A 22,921-nucleotide genomic window follows, 5' to 3' on the forward strand; every position below is an offset into this window, starting at 1 on the left:
TTGCTTTTGCTTTGAGTGTAAGGTCTAAGAATCAACGTCCTATTACTAAGTCTTGAAGATGTTTCCCTGCCTTATCTTCTAGGAGTTTTATGTTACTGTATCTTATATTGAGTTCTTTGATGTACTTTGAGTTAATTTTTCTATAGGTTGTGAGGTAGGGGTCTTCTTTTATTCTTCTAGATATTGATATCCAGTCCCATTTGTTGAAAAGACTGTTCTGTCCTAGTTCAGTGGATTTGGGGGCCTTATAAAAAATTAGTTGACCATAGAGCTGGAGTCTATTTCTGAATTCTCAATTTGATTCTGTTGATCAATATGTCTATCTTTGTGCAAATACCATGCCATTTTGACTACTGTGGGTTTATAGGAAGCTTCAAAATCAGGAAGTGTAAGTCTTCCCACTTCGTTTTTCTTTTTTAGATGTTTTTAGCAATTCAAGGCATTTTCCTTTCCTAATAAGTTTGATAACTGCTTTTTCCAAGTCTGCAAAATAGATTGTAACTTTGATTAGAATTGCATTGAATCTGTAGGTCAATTTGCGTAGGACTGACATCTTAATGATGTTTACCCTTCTTTTCCATGTACACGGAATATCTTTCCATCTTTTGTAGGTCCCCTTTTATTTCTTTTAGTTAAGTTATATGATTTTCTGTGTAGAGGTCTTTTACATCCTTGGTTAAATTTATTCTTAGGTACTTGATTTTTCAGTTGCTATTGAGAATGGAATCTTTTGAGTGTTGCTTCAGTTAGGTCATTTCTAGTGTATAGAAAAATTACTGACTTATGTGCATTAATCTTGTATCCTGCCACTTTTTTTGGATTTGTTTATTCAGCCAAGTAGCTGTGTCATTGATTTCTCAGGGCTTTCCAAATATAAGATCATATCATCTGAAAATAATGACAGTTTTACTTCTTTCTTTTCTATTTTGATGCCTTTTATTCTCTTCTCTTGCCAGATTTGTATGCTAGAACTTCTAGCACAATGTTGAATAATGGCCATGAGAATGGGCATATTTGTCTCATTCCTATTCTCAGAGGGAAAGCTTTCAGTCTCTCAGGATTGAGTGCTATGCTGGCTGTGGGTTTTTCTTATAGTCCCTTTATCATATTGAGGAAGTTTCCTTCAGTTCCTACATTTTGAAATGTTTTTCTCAAAAAAGGGTGCTGAATTTTGTTGAATGCTTTTTCTGCATCTATTGAGGTGATCACTTGATTTTTCCCTTTTGATTTTCATGCGTTGTATTACAATGAGTTTCTTATGTTTAACCACCCTTGCATGCCTGGAATGAACCCCATTTGGTCATCATGTAGATTTTTTTAATGTGTCTTTGGATTCAATTTGCAAGTATTTTATTGAGAATTTTTGCATGTAAATTCATTAGGGAGATTGTCCTGTAGTTTTCTTTTTTTGTAACATCTTTTATCTGGTTTTGGTATTGGAGGGATGTTGTCTTCATAAAATGAGTTAGGTAGTGTTCCATTTTCTTCAATTTTTGAAAGAGTTTAAGTAGGATTGGTTTCAGTTCTTTTTGGAAATTTTGTAGTGTTCCCCTGTGAAGCCATCTGTCCTTGGGCTTTTATTTGTAGGAAGCTTTTGATGGCTGATTGGGTCTTTTTTCTAGTGATTGATTTTTTGAGGTCTTCTATTTCTTCTCTGGTCAGTCTAGGTTGTTCATGTGTTTCTAGGAAATTATCCATTTCCTTTAAATTTTCTAGTTTGTTGGTGTAAAGTTGTTCATAGTATCATCTTAGGATTTTTTAAATTTCTTCAAGATCTGCAGTAATTCCCCCCTCTCATTTATTATTTTATTTGGTTCTTCTCTCTTTTTGACTTTGTCAGTCTAGCTAAGGGTTTGTCAGTCTTGTTGATCTTCTCGAAGGACCAACTTTTGTTTATACTCTCTATTGTTTTTTGTTCTCCATATCATTTATTTCTGCTTTAATTCTTGTTATTTCTTTTCTTCTCTGGTTTAGGATTAGTTTGCTGATCATTTTCTAGCTTCTTCGGTAGTTCCATTAGTTCTTTGATTTTATCTAACTGTTTCTTTTTAATGTATGCATTAAGAGCTATAAATTTCCCCCTCAGTACTGCTATCGTTTCATCCCATAAGTTTTGATATGTTTTCTCATTTTCATTTGTCTCCAGGTAGTTAGGAATTTCTCTTGCAATATCTTCTTTGATCCACTGATTTTTTAGGATTGTGTTGTTTAACCTCCAGATATTTGAGAATGTTCTAGATCTTTGATGGTTATTGACATCTAGTTGCATTCCATTTTGTTCAGAGAATGTGCTTTGAATAATTTCAGTGTTTTTAAATTTATTGAGGCTTGTTTTATGCCCCAGCATACGATATATCCTGAAGAATGTTACATGAGCACTAGAGAAAAATGTATATCCTGGTAATTTGGAATGTAATGCTCTATGTATATCTGTCAAGGCTAATTCATTCATTGCATTGTTTAGGTTCTCAGTTACCTTATTGGTCCTCTGTCTGGTTGATCTATCTATAGGAGAGAGTGGTGTATAGATGCCTCCCACAATTATTGTGGAAACATCTATTGCTTCCTTCAGTTTTGACAATGTTTTTCTCATGTACTTTGGAGCACCTTGATTGGGTGCATAAACATTTATGATTGTTATTTCTTCTTGGTAAATTGTCCCTTTTATTAGTATATAGTGTCCTTCTTTGTCTCTTACAACATCCTTGCATTTGAAGTCTATTTTATCTGAAATTAGTATTGCTACCCCTACTTTCTTTTGTTGTAACTTGCATGGAATATTTTTTTCCATTCTTTCACTTTTAATTTCTTTGTGTTGCTGGCTCTGAGATGTGTCTCTTGGAAACAGCATATTGATGGTTCATATTTTCAATCCATTCTGCCAATCAATATCTTTTCATTGAGGAGTTTAATCCATTCACATTCAATGTTATTACTGTGAAGGCAGTTCTTGAATCAGCCATCCTATCCTTTGGTTTTTATTTATCGAATGTATTTTCTCCTCTCTCTCTGTTTCTTTTATGGTACCCTTACTATAACTCTTCAGTTCTGGCCCTTCTCCAGACCTCTCTCTCCTTTCTTTTTTACTCAGCCAGTAGAGCTCCCTTTAGTATTTTACGTAAGGAAGTCTCCTGTTAGCAGATTCTCTCAGCATTTTTTTGTCTATGAAAATTTTAAGCTCTTCCTCAGTTATGAAGGAGAGCTTTGCTGGATAAAGACTTCTTGGGTGGCAGTTTTTCTGTTTCAGTGTCTTCAATATATCATACCTCTTTCTGGTTACCTCCATGGTATCTGATTAGAAATCAGCACTTAGTCTTATGTGGCTTCCTTTCTATGTGATGGATCACTTTTCTCCTGGTGGTTTCAGATTTCTCTCCTTCTGTTTGTCATTTCAGTCTGATTACTGTGTGTCTTGGAGTGGGTCCAAATTTATTCTGTTTGGAGTTCATTGGGCATCTTGCATTTGCATATTTATGTCTTTTACAAGGGTTGGGAAATGTTCAATCATTATTTCCTCAAATATTCTTCCTGGCCTTTTCCCTTTCCCATCTTCTTTTGCAATGTATATCATGCATATATTTGTGAGTTTTGGGTTGTTGATCATTTCTCTGATAACCTACTCAAAATTTTCCATTTTTTTCTCCATTTGTTCGTTTATTGGAATTAGGTTGCTGTCTTCTAGCTCACTGATCCATTCTTCTGCCTCTTCAAATCTGCTGTTGTGTCTCTAGTGTATTTTTAACATCATCTACAGTGTCTTTCATTTCTGTAAGATTTGTTACTTTTCTACACATTTTCAAATTCTTCGTTATGCTCTCCTAGTGTCTTCTTAATATCCTTTATCTCATTGAATTTGTTTATGAGGTTTGTTTGAATGTCTTTGAATAGTTCCAACTTTTGTATGTCCTCTCTTTAATTTGATCATTTGGCTTGGCCAAATCTTGTTGTTTCTTAGCACATATTGGTGGTTGATTGGTGTGCCAGTTTGAATGTATTATGCCCCCTAAAATGCCATTATCTTTGATGTAATCTTGTGTGGGCAGACATATCAGTGTGATTGGATTGTAATTCTTTGAGTGTTTCCACGGAGATGTGCCCCACCCATCTGTGGGTGATGACTCTGATTGGATAATTTACATGGAGGTGTTAACCCACCAATTCAGGGTGGGTCTAAATTAAATCACTGGAGCCATATAAATGAGCTGAAAAACAGAAGGAATTCAGTGCAGCTGAGAGTGACATTTTGAAGAGGAGCTACAGCCAAGAGGGACACTTTGAAGAAAGCACAGGAGCTGCAGATGATACACATTTTGAAGATGGCCTTTGAAAGCAGACTCTTGCTCCAGAGAAGCTAAGAGAGAACAAATACCCCAAGTACAACTAAGAGTGACATTTTTGAGGAATTGCAGCCTAGAGAGGAATGTCCTGGGAGAAAGCCATTTTGAAACCATAACTTTGGAGCAGATGCCAGCCACATGCCTTCCCAGCTAACAGAGGTTTTCTGGACACCATTGGCCATCCTCCAGTGAAGGTACCCAATTGCTGATGTGTTACCTTGGACACTTATGGCCTTAGGACTGTAACTGTGTAACCAAATAAGCCCCCTTTTATAAAAGCCAATCCATGTCTGGTGTTTTGCATTCTGTCAGCATTAGCAAACTAGAACAATTGGGTTCATGTTAAAGGTGTTCTTTGGCACTTGCTTTGTCAGTATTTTGCAGCCAAAATAGAGCCAGGGTCCCACACAGGGGTTGCACACCAGTTCCCAAGGGCCCTGAGGAGAGGGTCATGAAAGCAGCATCCCAGGACTGTACTACTTTCCCTGTCTTCCCAGTAGATGGTGCTGTTCAGCAACCTGTTCCACAAGACCCTACAAAGGTAAGTTATTTTTTGGCCTTCTGTCCCCTGTGTTTCTGAGGTGGGTAAAAATAGTGGCAGTGTGGTGTTTTGTGTTCCTCTCCAGAATGGACCAAAACCATGGGATCCTGGAGTTCAGTTTCACTGACCAACAAGAGATCAGAACTGTGTGTGTAGCCATCTGTTCCCAGGTGAGTGGGCTTTCTTGACTTTCCCGTTCCTCTGTCACCAATGGACAGGATCCGTGTCAACCTGAAACTGCCAGCCTCAAGGGTGGGGGATATGCGCTGGCAGCCATGGCCACATTGGGTCACTCACTGCACTTTCTCCATCTATGGAATCAATGGCACCACGAGTGGCTTGGGCTCCTGTCTGGGAAAGACCAGGGCTGCAGAATCGAGAGGAACAATTTTGCTAGCCAACAACTATTAGATCAGAACTGGTTCATGTCTCTGTCTATTCACAGGGGAGGTATTCCCTGACTCCCAGACTGCAGCAACCAGTCATGCAAGAACCTGTCCAACCAGAAGCTGTTGGCTTTGATGATGGGGATTGAGTCACCCACCAGTTTCTCTCGTGTGTGGAAACAGTGGCTCTGTGAGAGGCCTGGGCTGCTGACTGGAAAAGTTCAATGCTGCAGGACCAAGATGATCAATTTTACTTTCCAACAGATGGTTCAGAGCTATGTCATATCCTCTTCTGTTCCCCAGGAGAGAACCTCCATGGCTCTCCAAGTCTGCAGCAGCCAGCTGGGTGAGAACAACACCTACCCAAATCTGCTGGCCTCAGGGCTGGAAGATGGGTGATGGGAGCCATGGTGGATTTCAGTCACTCACCACAGTTTCTCTGTGGAAACACTGGAGCCACTCTCACCTTGCCTCCTGCCTGGAAAGGATCAATGCTGTGGGACCCAGAGGGTCAGCTTTGCTGGCCAATAGTTGAATCAGAACTGTGCTGCATCCCTTTCTGTTCCTGATCGAAGGGACTTCCTGTTCTTCCCAGTCCATAGCAGCTAGTCAGGCAAGAACCATGCTAATCCAGAGCTGCCAGCCTCAGGGGTGGAAGGTGGGAGCTGGGAGCCATTGCTATTGTACCCAGAGAGTCAGTTTTGCTGGCCAACAGTTAAATCAGTACTTTCTACTGTGTTTTTAATCTCCATTATTTTTTATTTCAAAACTGGAACTTCTGTTATGTTTCTTTTTAAACTTTTGAATTCTTCTTTATGCTCACACATTGTCTTCTTAATGTCCTTTAGCTGTGTATCCATATTTCTCTTCATCTCCTTGAGTTGATTTAGGAGATTTGTTTGAACTTGTTTGCTTATTTCCAAATTCTGTGTCTCCTCTTAAGTTTTAATTTGTTCCCTCAACTGAGCCATATTTCCTGTCTCTTAGTATGGCTTGCAATTTTTTGCTGATGTTTTAACATTTTGATGTGTTAATTCTGAAGGTTAGTTTATCCCTCTTGTGTAGGGTTTTATTGTTAATTTTTGTGTTAAAACTCTTCTTTGATGCTTGGTCCAACTTATTCTGGGTGTTTAGAGTAGCCCTTGTTTAATTATTTAGATATTCTCAGCTCTTCTTCATCTGTTTCTTGTTTGGGTAAGTGATTCAATTTAAGGTTGCACTTTTTGTGCAGTTGTTTCACCTCCAGGAGAAAGCTTTCTTTCCTCTGTTCCTTCTCTGAAAATCTTGGTCCCTTCTGTTTGTTTTTGTGCAGAAATTTCTCCCCAGCTCCTTTGATTTGTTTAACTTCTCTCCCTCATTAAGTTCCACCTTTTCCTTAACACTTTTCAGTTCTGGAATTCATCCTCTCATATTGCAGCTCAGTTTCACACTCTCCTTTTTTTCTGAGGCTTCTGTGACTCTGGTTTCTTCTGTTAGAGTATGCATCCTGGGTACCCAAATGTGGTTAATCCAGAAAGGTGGATCAATCTAGAAAGGTCTGTTTTGTGTTTGGGGGTCCAGCAAAGAGAATCTTGATTGAGTGTACCGAGTTTCCAGCATGTCTTCTGTGGACTCTCTCACTTTTTTCCTTGGGAGACATTTTACATGCTACAATATTCTATGGCTTGTGTTCCACCCTGGGCCTCTGCACCCCTGGGGCCCTGTGCATGGGGTTCCAACTCACTGCTGTGAGTGCCTCTATATTCTGCATCTGCAGCAGGAGGTACCTGGCCCATGCTGTCTCTGTGCAACTCGCAAGCTGTGTGGGACTGAGCGAAGGGGGAGAGGTCCAGACTGGCAGGTCCAGGAAGATTATCTTCTACTTTATCTTGTTGATGACTTCTCTATTTCTTCAGTTCAGCATTTGTGGATTCCTTCTATCCCATCTGTATTATCCTCCAGAGTGCCAGGCAAGTGGAATTTGTCCTGTTATTAGTTGGTTTTGAGGGGAGTACTTTTCCAGGGATGTTTTCTGTCGCCATGTTGATGGCATCATTCCTTTGATGACGTGTTTTAATTGCCCTTGGGCAGATACCTAGGATTGGAATTGTTTCATCATATGGTAAATGTATATTTAACCGTTTGAGAAACTGCCTAATGATTTGCAAAAGTGACTGTATCATTCTATCTTCAGATGAGTTTTATTTCCACATTCTACTTTTTCCATATTCTTACCAACACTTTGTATTATTTTCCATTATAAACATTATAGTGTTTGTGCATGCTATCTCATTAATTTTCATTTCCTTAATGGCTAATTATTTTATGTGATTATTAGGCATTGGCATATCTTCTTTGGTGTAATGTCTGTCAACCCTTTTACCAAATTTTTAATTGTTTTTATTGCTTTCTTATTTGAATTTTGAATGTCCTTTATATGGTCTAAATATATATGTTTTGCAAATATTTTTCCAGTAGTCACTGGCTGTGCTGGTTTGGAGCTGTTATGTATCCCAGAAAAGGCCATGCTATTTTAATCCATTCTTGTGGGTGCCGACCTATTGTGGGTGGAACCTTTTTTTAAATTAAATTCAGTTTTATTGAGAAATATTCACATACCACAGAATTATCCATGGTATACAATCAGCTGTACATAGTACCATCATATAGTTATTCATTCATTACCCCAATCTATTTTTTAATATTTTCCTTACACCAGAAGGAATAAGAATAAAAAGTAAAAGTAAAAATGAACAGCTAAATCATCCCCCCATCCCACCCTATTTTTCATTTAGTTTTTGGCCCTATTTTTCTACTTATCCATCCATACACTGGATAAAGGGATTGTGATCCACAAGATTTTCACAATCACACTGTCACCCATTGTAAGCTACATTGTTATACAATCATCTTCAAGAGTCAAGGCTACTGGTTTGCAGTTTGATAGTTTTAGGTATTTACTTCTAGCTGTTCCAATACATTAAAACCTAAAAAGTGTTATCTATATAGTGCATAAGAATGTCCACAAGAGTGACTTCTTAACTCCATTTGAAATCTCTCAGCCAGTGAAACTTTATTTTGTTTCATTTTGCATCCCCTTTATAGTCAAGAAGATGTTCTCCATCTGTGAGTGGGACCTTTCGATTAGGTTGTTTCGGTTGAGATGTGACCCAGCCCAATCAAGGTGGGTCTTAACCCATTACTGGAGTCCTTTTTAGAGGATAAAACGCAGAGGCATTTGGAGAGAGCAGAGAGAGAAACACCTAGAAAAACAAAAATGACCCACATGAGCTGAGAGCAAGATCCATTGAAACAAAATCCCAGGAGAGAAGGACCAGCAGTCATCACCATATACCTTCCCATTTGACAGAGGAACCCCAGATGCCAGCAGCCCTTCCTCAGAGAGGGTATCCTCTTGCTGATGCCTTAATTTGGACATTTTCATGGCCTTAGAGTTTTAACTTGTAACTTAATAAATCCCTATTGTTAAAAGCCAACCCATTTTCTGGTATATTGCAATTTTGACAGCTTTAGCAAACCAAAACTGTGGCTTGTCTTTTCATTCTCTTAAAAGAGTTATTTTCAGAGTATACATTTGAAATTTAGATGAATTCTAATTTTTCCATTTTTTTCTTTTATGGGTCGTGGTTTTGTTGTCATATCTAAGAAAGATTTGATTTTATCCCATCTTCTAAAATTTTTATAGTTTTTTATGTTTTATATTTTTGTGTATGATCCTTTTTTATTTTTCAAAACAACTTTTTAAAAATTTATTTACTAGTTTTATTCACACACCATACAATCAAACCAAAGTATGCAATAAATAGCTCTAGTATAATCACTGAGTTATTTTTTTTACTTTTTTATTTTATCTATCTATCTATCTATCTATCTATCTATCTATCTATCTATCTATATAAAATCTCACATACCATACAACTGTCCAAAGATCCAAAGTGTACAATCAGTTGCCCATGGTACCATCATACAGCTGTGCATCCATCACCACAATTAATTTCTTTTTCAGTTTTTAGAACATTTTCATTACTCCAGAAAAGAAACAAAGACAAAAAAAGGAAACTCAAATCCTCCCATACCCCTAACAACCCCCCACTCCATTATTGATTCATAGTTTTGGTATAGTACATTTGTTACTGTTGATGAAAGAATGTTAAAATATTACTAACTGTAGTATATAGTTTGTAATAGGTATACATTATTTTCCTTTATCCCTCTTTTTTTTTTATTTTGAAATAAATTCAAAGTTACATGAATAGTTGCAAAAACAATACTAGCCCCATACACAGAATTCCATCATACCCTGACCCCCCTCCTCAGGTAGTTCAATCCACCAACTTTAACATGCTCTCACATTGCTATTTCTTTCCCTCCCTCCCTCCCTATCATCCATCATATATTTCTCTGTCTTCTGAACATATGAGAGTTAGCTGCACACATCCTTGAACATACACTATAATTCACGTATGTACTTCCCATGAACAAGAACATTCTTTTATGTAATTCCATTAAGTGCAGCTAAGAAGTATAAGAGATTCAACAATGATACAATGCTTATATTCTATATTTCCTTTTCCTTATGTCTCAACTGTGTCCCTTTGAGCAACCTGTCCTCCACCCTCCAGTCCCATCCAAGTTCATCCTTAGCATTCAATTGTTGTCTAGTTAGACTGTCTTTTTTTTTTCTTTTTTCAATTGTGGAAACAAATATACAGCCTAAATCTTCCCATTCCACCCCCTCCCTAGCCTTACCATTAGTGGGATTAATCACATTTAGAACGATGTTATGCTCTTTCCCACCATCCATTACTGTAAATTTCCCTTCTCCTCAAACAGCAACCCTACACTCCTTTCTTAACTCCCCATTGCCCCTTCCCCCATTTCTCTTAACCCAAACTCTACTTTTCATCTCTATGTTTATATTCTCTGATAATTTCTTTGTGTTTACTGTGGGGCTTAAAATTAACCTCTTAAATCCATATCAATCTTGTTTTTCTTTGATACCACCTTCACTTCAATTGGGCACATAAACTATGTTCCTATACTCCTTCATTCCCCCACCTTTATATAGTTGTCTAAAATTACATATTTTACTTTGAGTTCAAAGCCACTGATTTGTTCTTAGAATTTGTGTATTTTTTATCATGTAGGAAGTAAATAGTGGAGTTATAGTTCAAAAATTATTGACTTCTATTTGTATTCCATTGTGTTTGGAGAATGTTCTTTGAGTATATTAAATTTTTTTTTTAAATTTCTTGAGGCTTGTTTTATGTGCTAGCTTATGGTCCCTTCTGGAGAAAGATCTGTGATCACTAGAGAAAAATGAGTGTCCTGGTGATTTGGGATGTAAGGTACTATATATATCTGTTAAAATTCTCTATATCTTTTTCTCCTTTCTTTGTCTCTCTGTTGGTAGGGCTTCCTTTAGAATCTGAAGTAGGGCAGGTCTTTTACTGGCAAAGTCTCTCAGCATTTGTTTGTCTGTGAAAAATTTAAGTTCTCCCTCAAACTTGAAGGAGAGTTTTGCTGGATAAAGTATTCTTGGCTGGAAATTTCTCTCTCTCAGAATTTTAAATATGTCATGCCACTGCCTTCTCACCTCCATGGTGGCCACTGAGTAGTCACTACTTAGTCTTATATTGTTTCCTTTGTATGTGGTGAATTGCTTTTCTCTTGCTGCTTTCAGAACTTGCTCCTTCTCTTCAGTATTTGATAGTCTGATCAGAATATGTCTTGGAGTGGGTTTATTTGGATTTATTCTATTTGGAGTTTGCTGGGCATTTATGCTTTGTGTATTTATATTGTGTAGAAGGTTTGGGAAGTTTTCCCCAACAATTTCTTTGAGTACTCTTTCTAGACCTTTACCCTTCTCTTCCCCTTCTGGGACACCAATGAGTCTTAAGTTTGGACATTTTATTTTATCTGTCGTATCCTTGAGATCCATTGTGATATTTTCAATTTTTTTCTCTACTCCTTCTTTTGTTCTTTTGTTTTCTATTCTGTGGATTTCTAGGACATTGAGATATTGTTCAGCTTCCTCTAGTCTTGTATTGTGAATATCCAGAGTCTTTTTAATTTGGCTAATAGTTTTTTATTTCCATAAAACTTTCTGTTTTATTATTTACCCTTGCAATGTCTTCTTTATGCTCTTCTAGGGTCTTCTTTATGGCACTTATATCCTGGGCCATGGTCCTTTTGATGTCCTTTAAATCCTTTGCCATATTTTTGTTCTTTGATTGTAGTTCTTTAATTAGTTTTGCGAGGTATGACGTTTCTTCTGAAATCTTGGTTTGTGTGTTTGGAGCTGGATTCTCCATATCATGTGGTTTTATCATATGCATTAAGATTTTCTGTTGTTTTCAGGCTCTTGGCATTTGTTTTGTTCGATAGGGTTCTTTCAAGTGGTATATAAAAAAAAGGATATCCATCTAATTTTTCAGAGACACAGTTTGGTGATGTACACTTTCTCTTACTAACCAGCAGATGGCATCTGTGAGTCTTTAATTTGTTAGAATTGCAGTTTGGTGACATACACTTTCTATAACTAACCAGCAGATGGCGTCCATGAGTCACTTATTCCCCTCAAATCAGTTCTCCCCAACTTTGTGATATGTGGGGATCTGATTCTTTTGGGGCCCAATTGGTGCACTTAATTTGGGTGTATTATCGGTGCTGTCTGTCCTCAATGAGGGGCGTGTGCCTGAGTGGTTAGGGAGGAAGGGCAGGTCTAACAATCAGACCTCCCAGGTATTCTGGGAGATATAAGTCTGTTCTCTGCCGCTGACATGAAAGTCCTTGGTATTGGCGTAGGTTCCCTGGGATTTCTGAGCAGTTCCCCCCTCCCTGCTGTGCTTTTCTAGGACCTCTGTTGGAGGTGGGGGTGAGCCTTGCCACGTCACAAGTGAGTGCTGGCCTCCAGGGAAGCCCTGGGCCGCTGGGCTGTGTAGGGGCGTTCCCAGCCCGCTTCAAAGATGGTTGAATGGGACACGTTACCTTCCCCCTTTCCGCACAGCTCTGCTCTCCCAGCTCCGGGACAATCAGCTGTGGGTGTATTCAAGGCCACTGTTCATGGCCGATATTGTGTCATGTGAGCAATGCTGTGGGAAGGACTCCCTGTCAGGCTGGGTTTCTTGTCTCGGGTCTGTGCTGTGTGTTCAGCCGGGCAGGAGTAGCCCTGCCTGCTGGGGTGACGGCTGTGAGGCTGGGTTTCTCGGCTGGGCTATGCGCTGTGTGCTCGGCCCGGGCAGGAGCAGCCCCGTCCGTCTGGGCGACAGCTGCGAGGCTGGGCCTCTCGGCTCAGCTCCGTGCTGTGTGTTTGGCCTGGGCAGGAATAGCCCCGCCCGCTGGGGAGAATGCTGCAAGTTGTGTGTCTCCCCTTTGTTTCCCTGGACCCAAGACAATCAGCAGTGGGTGTGGGAAGGGGTATCCTCCACCCCAGACACTGAGACGTTAGTCCAGACCGCTCCCATCTTATCTGTAGCTGTTCCCGGGCTGCTTTTATTTTTTTTTTAAAGTCCAATCCACCGTTTCCCCCCAACGCAGCGTGGCCGAGGGATTCAGCCTACTCACTCACTCGTTTCAAAATGCAGACTCCTGGTTTCACCAAATGCACGTTCCCTGTGGCTTTAGCAGAACTTGTCTAGCTGGTGCTACTTTGGAAGTGGTGTTCTGGGTCCTTTCTGTTTTTTTATCTAGTGTTTTCCACAGAGGTGTTTTTTTCTCTGTCTCACCTAGTTGCCATCTTAGGTTCCTCTCCATGCCTCTCTTTTAACTTCCAGTTATAGTGTCATACATTCGTTCTAGCTTGCAAGAGAGATTTCTAATATTGTATAGTTAATCATGGACATTGTCCACCACAAGATTCACTGTTTTATACATTCCTGTGTTTTAACCTCCAACTTTCTTTCTGATGACGTACGTGACTCTGAGCTTACCCTTTCCACCACCTTCACACATCTTTCAGCACTGTTAGTTATTCTCACAACGTGTTACCATGACCCCTGTCCATTTCCAAATGTTTACGTTCACCCTAGTTGAACATTCTGCTCATAATAAGCAACTGCTCCCCATTCTTTAGCCTCATTCTATATCCTGGTAACTTATATTTCATGTCTATGAATTTATATATTATAATTAATTCATATCAGTGAGACCCTGCAATATTTGCCTTTATATGTCTGTCTTATTTCACTCAATATTGTGCCCTCAAGGTTTCTTCATCAGCCCATTTCTTTTAAGATGGTTTTTTCACACACCATGCATTCCATCCTAAGTAAACAGTCGTTGGTTCCCTGTTTAGTCACGTATTTGTGTATTCAGCACCATTGCCACTATCTATATAAGGACATCTCCAGTTCCTCCAGAAGGAAGGAAGAAGAGCCAAAGAAGACAGAGAGACAAAAGAAAGAGAGAAAAAAAACAAAAACAAAACAAAACAAAAAACTTGACAGCTAGAAAGCAACAAAAGGAAAGATAGCATTAACCTAAAGTAGAATAAAGAGTCAGACAACATCACCAATGCCAGGAGTCCCACACTCCTCACACCACCCCCCATTTAGCTTTGGTATATTGCCTTTGTTATATTAAAGGAAGCATAATACAATGTTTCTGTTAATTTTAGTCTCTGCTTTGTATTGATTGTATTTTCCCCCCAATCCCACACCTTCTTTAACACCTTGCAATGTTGACATTCATTTGTTCTTCCTCATGTAAAAGCATATTGGTACCTTTTATTACAATTGTTGAGCACCCTAGGTTTCCCTGACTCTAGGTTTCCCTGATTTACACAGTCCCAGTCTTTATCCTTCATCTTTTGTTTTGATGTCCCACATGGTCCTAACCTTCCTCTTTCAACCACACTCACAGTCATCTTTGTTCAGTGTACTTACATTGCTGTGCTACTATCACGAAAAATTGTTTTCCAAACCTCTCACTCCTGTCTTTTCCTTTCTGTCTGCAGGGCTTCATTTAGTGTTCCCTGTAGAACAGATTTCTTGTTCACAAACTTGGTAATTGTCTGTTTGTCAGAGAATATTTTAAGCTTTCCCTTATATCTGAAGGATAGTTTTGCCAGATATAGGATTCCTGGCTGGTGGTTTTTCTCTTCCAGTATCTTAAATATATCACCCCACTTCCTTCTTGCCTCCATGGTCTCTATTGAGAAATCCACACATAGTCTGATAAAGCTTCCTTTGTATGTGATGGATTGTTTTTCTCTTGCTGCTTCCAGGATTCTCTCTTTATCTTTGATGTTTGATAATCTGATTATTAAGTGTCTTGCATAGGCCTATTCAGATCTATTCTGTTTGGGGTATGCTGTGCTTCTTAGATCTGTAATTTTATGTCTTTCATAAGAGATGGGAAATTTTCATTGATTACTTCCTCTATTATTGCTTCTGCCCCTTTTTGCTTCTCTTCTCCTTCTGGGACACAAATGACACATACATTCCTGCATTTCCTTTTGTCCTTAAGTTCCCAGAGACATTGCTCATATTTTTCCATTCTTTTCTCTATCTGTGCTTTTGTGTGTAGGCTTTCAGGTGCCTTGTTCTCCAGTTCCTGAGTGTTTTCTTCTGCCTCTTGAGATCTGCTGTTGTATGTTTCCATTGTGTCTTTCATCTCTTGTGTTGTGCCTTTCATATCCAAAGATTCTGCCCATTGTTTTTTTGAATTTTTGATTTGTACCTTATGTATGCCCAGTGTTTTCATTATATACTTCACCTCTTTTTGCCATATCTTCCCTAAACTTTTTGAATTGACTTAATATTAGTTGTTTACATTCCTGTATCTCAGTTGAAGTGTGAGTTTATTCCTTTGACTGGAATTTAACCTCATTTTTCTTAGTGTAGGATGTAGTTTTCTGTTGTCTGGGCATGGCTTCCTTGGTTACTCAATCAGGTTTTCCCAGACCAAAACGGGATCTTGTCCCAGAAGGAAGAATATTCTGTATCCAGTTTCCCTGTGGGTGTGTCTTAGAAAATTGGTACACCCTGTGAGACCTCAGGTCACCGTGCTTTTCTGCCCAGTAGGTGGCACCTGTTGGCCTGTAACTGCAGACTGGTGTAAGGAGGTATGGTCCGTGGCTGTTTTCTCCCAGGCTCTTGGTTCTGGTTCTGATTGGAAGGCGGGTAGTAGAGCTTGGCACTGCCTCTTTCCTCTTAGAGAAGATACAACCCGTAGGGAGAGGTCATTAGCATTTGAATGATCTCTGTCTGCCTGTGCTATCCCCAACCTTGTCTCGATCAGGGTGCTGGAAACTGAAAATGGCTGAGGCTTTCTTCACTGAGTTGAAACAATGACAGAAAGCCCCCTTCATGGTCAGCCCACAGCCACCCTCTGGCTCTCCAACGTCAGTCGTCACTGAACGCCTCTGTCTGCTTGCTGGAGATTCATAGCCTGTATTGAGCAGTCCATGTGTACTTATTAAAACCCCAGGTATAGCTCAGCTGAGCTGCACTCACTTGTTCAGAGAGAGCTGCTCTCTAGCACCATGAGGCTTTGCAGCTTGGGCTGTGGTGGGATTGGGCTCCTGGCTTGGAACTGCAGTTTTCACTTACTGATTTTATGCTGCGATCTCGGGCATTCCTCCCAACTCAGGTTGGTGTATGTTGAGTGGACGGTCACATTTGTCCCCTCGCAGTTATTCTGGATTATTTACTAGTTCCTGGTTGTCCATCAGTTGCTCTAGGGGGACTAACTAGCCTCCACTCCTCTCTGTGCTGCCATCTTCACTTATTATTATTTTTAATTAACTATAAGTTTTGAGCCGTGGGTTAATGTTAAATTTTCTTTGCACATGGATGTCTAGTTCTAGCATCATTTGTTGAAAAGTTATTCTTTCTCCTTTGAATTCCTTTTGTAAGTTTATTGAAAATCAATCGACCATGTTTTTGTGGATCTATTTTTGTATACTCTGTTTTTTGCCGTTGATGTATGTATCTACACTTTCACCAATACCACACAGTCTTGATCATTGTAGCTTTATAATAAATCTTAAAATTTGGTGGTATGTTTCCTCAAGTTTGTTGTTTTTAAAAATTATTCTGGCTCTTTTTGTTCCTTTGCCTTTCCATATAAATTTTAGAATCTATTTGCCAGCTTCTAAATAAATATCTGCTCGGATTGTGTTGACCCTATATATCCATTTGGAGAGAATTACCATTTTAACAATATTGGGTTTTCCAATCCATGATCACAGTATGTCTCTCTCTTTATTTAGATATTCTTTGATTTTGTTCACGAAGGATCCTTTGTTGTCACTATGCATATCCTGCATATTATTTGCTAGGTTTATCACTAGGTATTTTAGTATATATTTTTGAATGCTGTTGTAAATGGTATTTTTTTTTACATTTTTTTCCCCATTTTTATTGAGATTGTTCAGATACCATACAATTATCCAAAGATCCAAAGTGTGCAATCACTTGCCCCTGGGTACCCTCATACAGCTGTGCATCAATCACACTTAATTTTTGTTCAATTTTTAGAAACTTTTCATTACTCCAGACAAGAAATAAAGTGAAAGATGAAAAAAGAAAAGCAGAAAAGGAAACTCTAATCCTCCCCTATCCCTAACCAAACCCCCTCAATTGTTGACTCCTAGTATTGATATAGTACGTTTGTTACTGTTTATGAAAAAATGTTGAAATACTACTAACTGTAGTATATAGTTTGTAATAGGTTCTTCCCTATATGCCCCTCTATTATTAACTTCTAATTGTATTGTCATACATTTGTTCTGGTTCATGGAAGGGATTTCTAGTATTTGTACAGTTGATCATTGACATTGCCCACCATAGGATTCAGTTTTATACATTCCCATCTTTTGACCTCCAACTTTCCTTCTGGTAACATATATGACCCTCAGCTTCTCCTTTCCACCTCATTCACACACCATTCGGCGCTGTTAGTTATTCTCACATCTTGCTACCAACACCCCTGTTCATTTCCAAACATTTAAGTTCATCCTAATTGAACATTCTGCTCATACTAAGCAACCACTCCCCATTCTTAAGCCTTGTCCTATATCTTGGTACCTTATATTTCATGTCTATGAGTTTACTTATTGTAATTAGTCCCTATCAGTGAGACCCTGCAATAATTGTCCTAATGTGTCTGGCTTATTTCACTCAGTATATTGCCCTCGAGGTTTTGTCATCAACCCATTTTTTTTTAATATGGTTTTGTTCACTCACCATACATTCCATCCCAAGTAAATAATGGATGGTTTACTGCATGGTCACACATTTATGTGTTCACCACCTTCACCACTATCTATATAAGAGCATCTACATTTCTTCCACAAGGCAGGAGGGAGAGTCAGAGAAGGCAGAGAGGCAAAATAAAGAGGAAAAAAAATGACAGCTAGGAAGCAGCAAAAGGAAAAATAACCTTAAATCAAAGTAGAATAAAGAATCAGACAATACCACCAATGTCAAGTGTCCAACATGCCTCCCCTATCCCCCCCTCTTATCTGCATTTACCTTGCTATATCACCTTTGTTACATTAAAGGAAGCATAATACAATGATTCTATTAGTTACAGTCTCTAGTTTATGTTGATTGCATCTCTCCCCCAATGCCTCCCCATTTTTAACACCTTGCAAGGTTGACATTTGCTTGTTCTCCCTCGTAAAAGAACATATTTGTACATTTTATCACAATTGTTGAATACTCTAGATTTCACCAAGTTACACAGTCCCAGTCTTTATCTTTCCTCCTTTCTTGTGGTGTCTCACATGCTCCCCACCTTCCTCTCTCAACCGTATTCTTAGTTACCTTTGTTCAGTGTACTTACATTGTTGTGCTACCATTTCCCAATATTGTGTTCCAAACCACGCACTCCTGTCTTCTATCACCCTGTAGTGCTCCCTTTAGTATTTCCTGTAGGACAGGTGTCTTGTTCACAAAGTCTCTCATTGTCTGTTTGTCAGAAAATATTTTGAGCTCTCCCTCATATTTGAAGGACAGCTTTGCTGGATACAGGATTCTTGGTTGGCGGTTTTTCTCTTTCAGTATCTTAAATCTGTCACACCACTTCCTTCTTGCCTCCATGGTTTCTGCTGAGAGATCCGCACATAGTCTTATTAAGCTTCCTTTGTATGTAATGAGTCGCTTTTCTGTTGCTGCTTTCAGGATTCTCTCTTTGTCTTTGACATTTGATAATCTGATTATTAAGTGTCTTGGTGTAGGCCTATTCATATGTCTTCTGTTTGGAGTATGCTGCACTTCTTGGATCTGTAATTTTATGTCTTTCATAAGAGATGGGAAATTTTCATTAATTATTTCCTCTGTTATTGCTTCTGCCCCCTTTCCCTTCTCTTCTCCTTCTGGGACACCAATGATATGTACATTATTGTACGTTGTTTCATCCTTGAGTTCCCGGAGACGTTGCTCATATTTTTTCATTCTTTTCTCCATCTGCTCCTTTGCGTGTAGGCTTTCAGGTGTTTTGTTCTCCAGTTCCTGAGTGTTTTCTTCTTCCTCTTGAGATCTGCTGTTGTATGTTTCCATTGTGTCTTTCATCTCTTGTGTTGTGCCTTTCATTTCCATAGATTCTACTAGTTGTTTTTTTGAACTTTTGATTTCTGCTGTATACATGCCCAGTGCTTCCTTTAAAGCCTCTATCTCTTTTGCAATATCTTCTCTAAACTTTTTGAATTGATTTAGCATTAGTTGTTTAAATTCCTGTATTTCAGTTGAAGTGTACCTTTGTTCCTTTGACTGGGCCATGACTTTGCTTTTCTTAATGTAGGTTGTAATTTTCTGTTGTCTAGGCATGGTTTCTTTGGTCATCCAAATCAGGTTTTCCCAGACCAGAACAGGCTCAGGTCCCAGAGAGAAGAAATATTCAGTATCTGGTTTCCCTGCAGGTGTGTCTTAGAAAATTGCTCCACCCTTTGATGCCTCGGGTCACTGTGCGTTTCTGCCCAGCAGGTGATGCCTGTTAGCCTATAATTCTTGATTGGTGTGAGGAGGTATGGCCGTGTTCCCCTAGGCTCTGGGGTCTGGTTCTGAATGGAAAGGGCCCCACCCCTTTCCTCCTAGAGAAGACAGACCCCTCAGGTGGAGGTCATTAGCATTTCAGTGGTCTTTCTCTCTGCTTGTGCTGTCTCCACCCTTCCCCGAGTCACAGCCCTGGAAACTGAAAATGACAGGGGCTTTCTCCACTGAGCTGAAAAAGAAACAGATAGTCCCCTTCAGACCCAGTCCAAGGTGACCCTCCGGCTCTCCCAGGTCAGTGGTCACCCAAAGCCTCTGTCTGTTTTTTGGGGATGTGTACCTGTAGTGAGCAGTTCACACTCGCTACTTAAAACCCCAGTTGGAGCTCAGCTGAGCTATATTCGCTTGCTGGGAGAGAGCGTCTCTCTGGCACCACGAGGCTTTGCAGCTCGGGCTATGGGGGAGCGGGTCTCACGACTTGGTTCCGCAGGTTTTGCTTACAGATTTTATGCTGTGTTCTCGGGCATTCCTCCCAATTCAGTTTGGTGTATGATGAGTGGATGGTCTCATTTGTCCCCTCGCTGTTATTCTGGATTATTTACTAGTTGTTTCTGTTTTTTTGTAGTTGTTCCAGGGGGACTACTTAGCTTCCACTCCTCTCTGTGCCGCCATCTTGCACAAGCCCTCGTAACTGGTGTTTTTTTAAATTTCAAGTTCCAACTGTTCATTAGGAGCATATAGAAATACAATTGGTTTTTGTTTGTTGACTGTATCCTGCAGCCTTGCTAAAACTGATTTATTAAATCTGTTTTTGCATGTGTGTGTTTGTGTAGATTCCTTGGGATTTTTTTACGTGGACGATTTTGTCATCAGGGAATATAATTTTAATTTCTTCCTGTCTAATCTCTAAATCTTTCCTTTTTCTTGTTTGTTAAAATGGCTAGACCCTCCAGTATGATTTTGAATAGGAGTGGTGAGACTGCACATTCTTGCCTTGTTCCTGATCTTAAGGGACAATATTTCATCATTCGTCATAAAGTATTGTTTTAGTTGTAGTTTTTTTGCAGCTGCCCTTTATCAGTTTAAGGAAGTTTCTTTCTAGTTTCTTGTTTGCTAAGAGTTGTCTGTTTTAGTAGTCATGAATGGATGTTGAATTTTTTCAAATTCTGAGTCTAGAGATGATTATATGATTTTTGTTCTTTAGTCCTTTAATATGGTGAATTGGTTTGAATGATTTTCAAATGTTGAATAAACCATGTATTCCCAGGATAAGCCCCACTTGGTCAGAGAATATTTATTTTTAATGAAAAATTTAAAACATACACAAAAGTTGACAGAATAGTACAACAAACTTCCCTATACCCATCATTCAAGAGAATCTTTGCTGTCTTAGTTACTGAGCAGCTAAGATATCTACCACACAATGGATTGGTTTAACAATGGGAATTTTTTGGCTCTTGGTTTCAGAGACTAGAAGGCTTACTTCCTCCTAGAGTGGGTAGCCTTCTGTCTGGCAATTCTTGTGTTCCTTGGCTTTCCCATCACATGGTGAAGTCCTCTCATTTATCTTTTGGGTTCTGTGACTGCCAGTTTCTGCTCCTTCATGTGGCTTTCTCTTTATAAAGCCTCCAGTAATAAGATTAAGTCCCAAACTCATTCAGTTGGGCCACACCTTAACTAAAAGTAACATCTTCAAGAGGTCCTATTTACAGTTTTTTACACCCACAGGAATGGATTAAGATTAAGAACATGTACTCCCTCTCCTTGGATACATAATACCACCTACCACATTTGCTTTTACTTTTTATGACATTCTCATCAGTTGAATTTGAGAATGTGTTTTGCTGATGCTTCTAAGAGTTTTTCCAGGCCCTCTTGCCAATGGTGCTTTGTTAAGGTAGAAGTCCCTGAGCAGTGGGTTGGAATTTCCCAATTTTCCTTGCCGTTTGCCATTTCCAGCCTCCCTTACTGCCCTCTCTTCCCTTGTCCCTCTCTGGGACTCTCAGCTTGGGTTGTATTGTAGGTGATATCAACACTCTTTCCCATACTGTATTCAGTTTGGTTCCTCATCCATTGTCCCTCATTTTTGGTCCAAAGAAATTAAGAATATCTCCCTCTTGACAAAAGTTTGGAGATTCGCACTGTAATGACAATAATATATTGAAGACCTTTCTTAAATATTTTATTACGTGTTGCTGACTCTTGAACATGTTTATTTTCACTGGAAAGAAGTTTATTTTCACTGGAAAGACCTGTTGTTTTAGCTGAATTGTGCCATCATTTTTATAATCAACTATTTTAATATATTAAGTTGTCAGCATCATTAAAACAACTTTAAAATAGGTGGTTCTACTTGCTGGAGGTTTTCTGTAATTTTACTTTTATGCATCATTCATTATTGTGGAATAGTATGGTGGAAAGTAAACGTCACTTTGGAATTTGATCAGCTCGCATAAATTCCAGAATGTTTTTTCTATTACTGATTGAAAGCCACTTGCAAAAACTGTAATTGTAGACACACTACCTAGAGTTGATGTTAATATTCTGAAGGGAGCTTTGTCAAACTGGACATCAGATTAACACAGGATTTAAAATTAGAGATCAGATGGATTCTTTTTGAACATATCAAGAGCTCATTGTATTTTTAAGTGTATGAACTACTTTTAAGTGTATTGGAACTACAACATTTTGTATGTCTCCAGATCAGATACTTACAGGAGCACTTGCTTTTAGTTATTCTTAATCTAAACATTCATTTTTACTCATTGATTCTCCAGAGATTTCACAATAGTTTTGTTTTTTCAGTGAAGTACAGGATTTATACTTTATTGTCTCTAGAGTATTCTTGTCTATGGTTCTAACCTCTAAGAAGATCTTGAGCAAAATGACTTCAGTTTGCCTCTTTTTATCACACACAAAAATTGGCTAATTGGCACATAGTGATTCTTTATGAAATTTGATATGAAATTTTCTTAATTCAAGAATCAAGTGAAGTGCAGTGCTAATAGGTAAGCAGTTCTTTCCCAAATGTGAAATTGTTTGAGGGCAAAGTAAGCTGTGGATCCATTTTACTATTTGTGTGTTTCAGGGGTAGGGGCATGTAGTGGGGCTGGAGAAGCAGTGTTTTTCATTTGTTGAACTACATATTATGGTCAGCTAAGAGTATATTGATGGTTGTGGCTAGAAAAGTTTTATTTGCATAGTGTAATATGCTTTCTCCTAAGTTTTCTATCCTGTAGGCATCCATGTGAATACTTATATATGAATTTTCCATTTTCACATCTCCATATTTGTAGTCACCATCTGCCTTTCATAATTCCATTCTTGTAGGTTTCTACATCCTCCCCCAATCTCCACCCAAGGATGCAGCTGCCTTTGGTTTGCCATAATTCCATTCTTATAGGTTTCTTATAGGTTTCTGCATCCCACCCAAGGATGCAGCTGCCTTTAGTTTGCTTTGGGAAGAAAGCCAATTTGGAAAAGCTGAGAGGTCACAAGTAACCAATTCTAAGAGTATTCAAGATTAGTCACTGCTCAAGTAAACCTGAAATGCCCTGAAAGCAACTTGATAAAAGTTTTCCCAAATTTCACAACAACCCTAAAAATTTACCAATACTGAGTTTTGACATGAAAAGGAACTTTTCTAAACTATCATTAATAAATAATATTTTATTTAGAGTAAAGAATGCATTATCTTTTCTTTCCATAGAAAATGATTTT

The 22,921-nt window shown here is 38.8% G+C and overlaps 1 protein-coding gene across 1 annotated transcript in view; it reads left to right on the plus strand.

Annotated features, from left to right (window-relative positions):
- The first annotated feature begins 5,529 nt into the window (after positions 1-5,529).
- The window catches only part of ATP7A (ATPase copper transporting alpha), a 101,303-nt gene continuing 83,911 nt past the window's right edge, over positions 5,530-22,921 (plus strand). Inside the window, 1 exon segment of the mRNA XM_037822881.1 lies at positions 5,530-5,610. Within this exon segment, the coding sequence (XP_037678809.1) occupies positions 5,542-5,610 (69 nt within the window). The 5' untranslated portion in view covers positions 5,530-5,541.

The sequence above is a fragment of the Choloepus didactylus genome, chromosome Y (assembly GCF_015220235.1).
Source record: "Choloepus didactylus isolate mChoDid1 chromosome Y, mChoDid1.pri, whole genome shotgun sequence".
Taxonomy (NCBI): domain Eukaryota; kingdom Metazoa; phylum Chordata; class Mammalia; order Pilosa; family Megalonychidae; genus Choloepus; species Choloepus didactylus.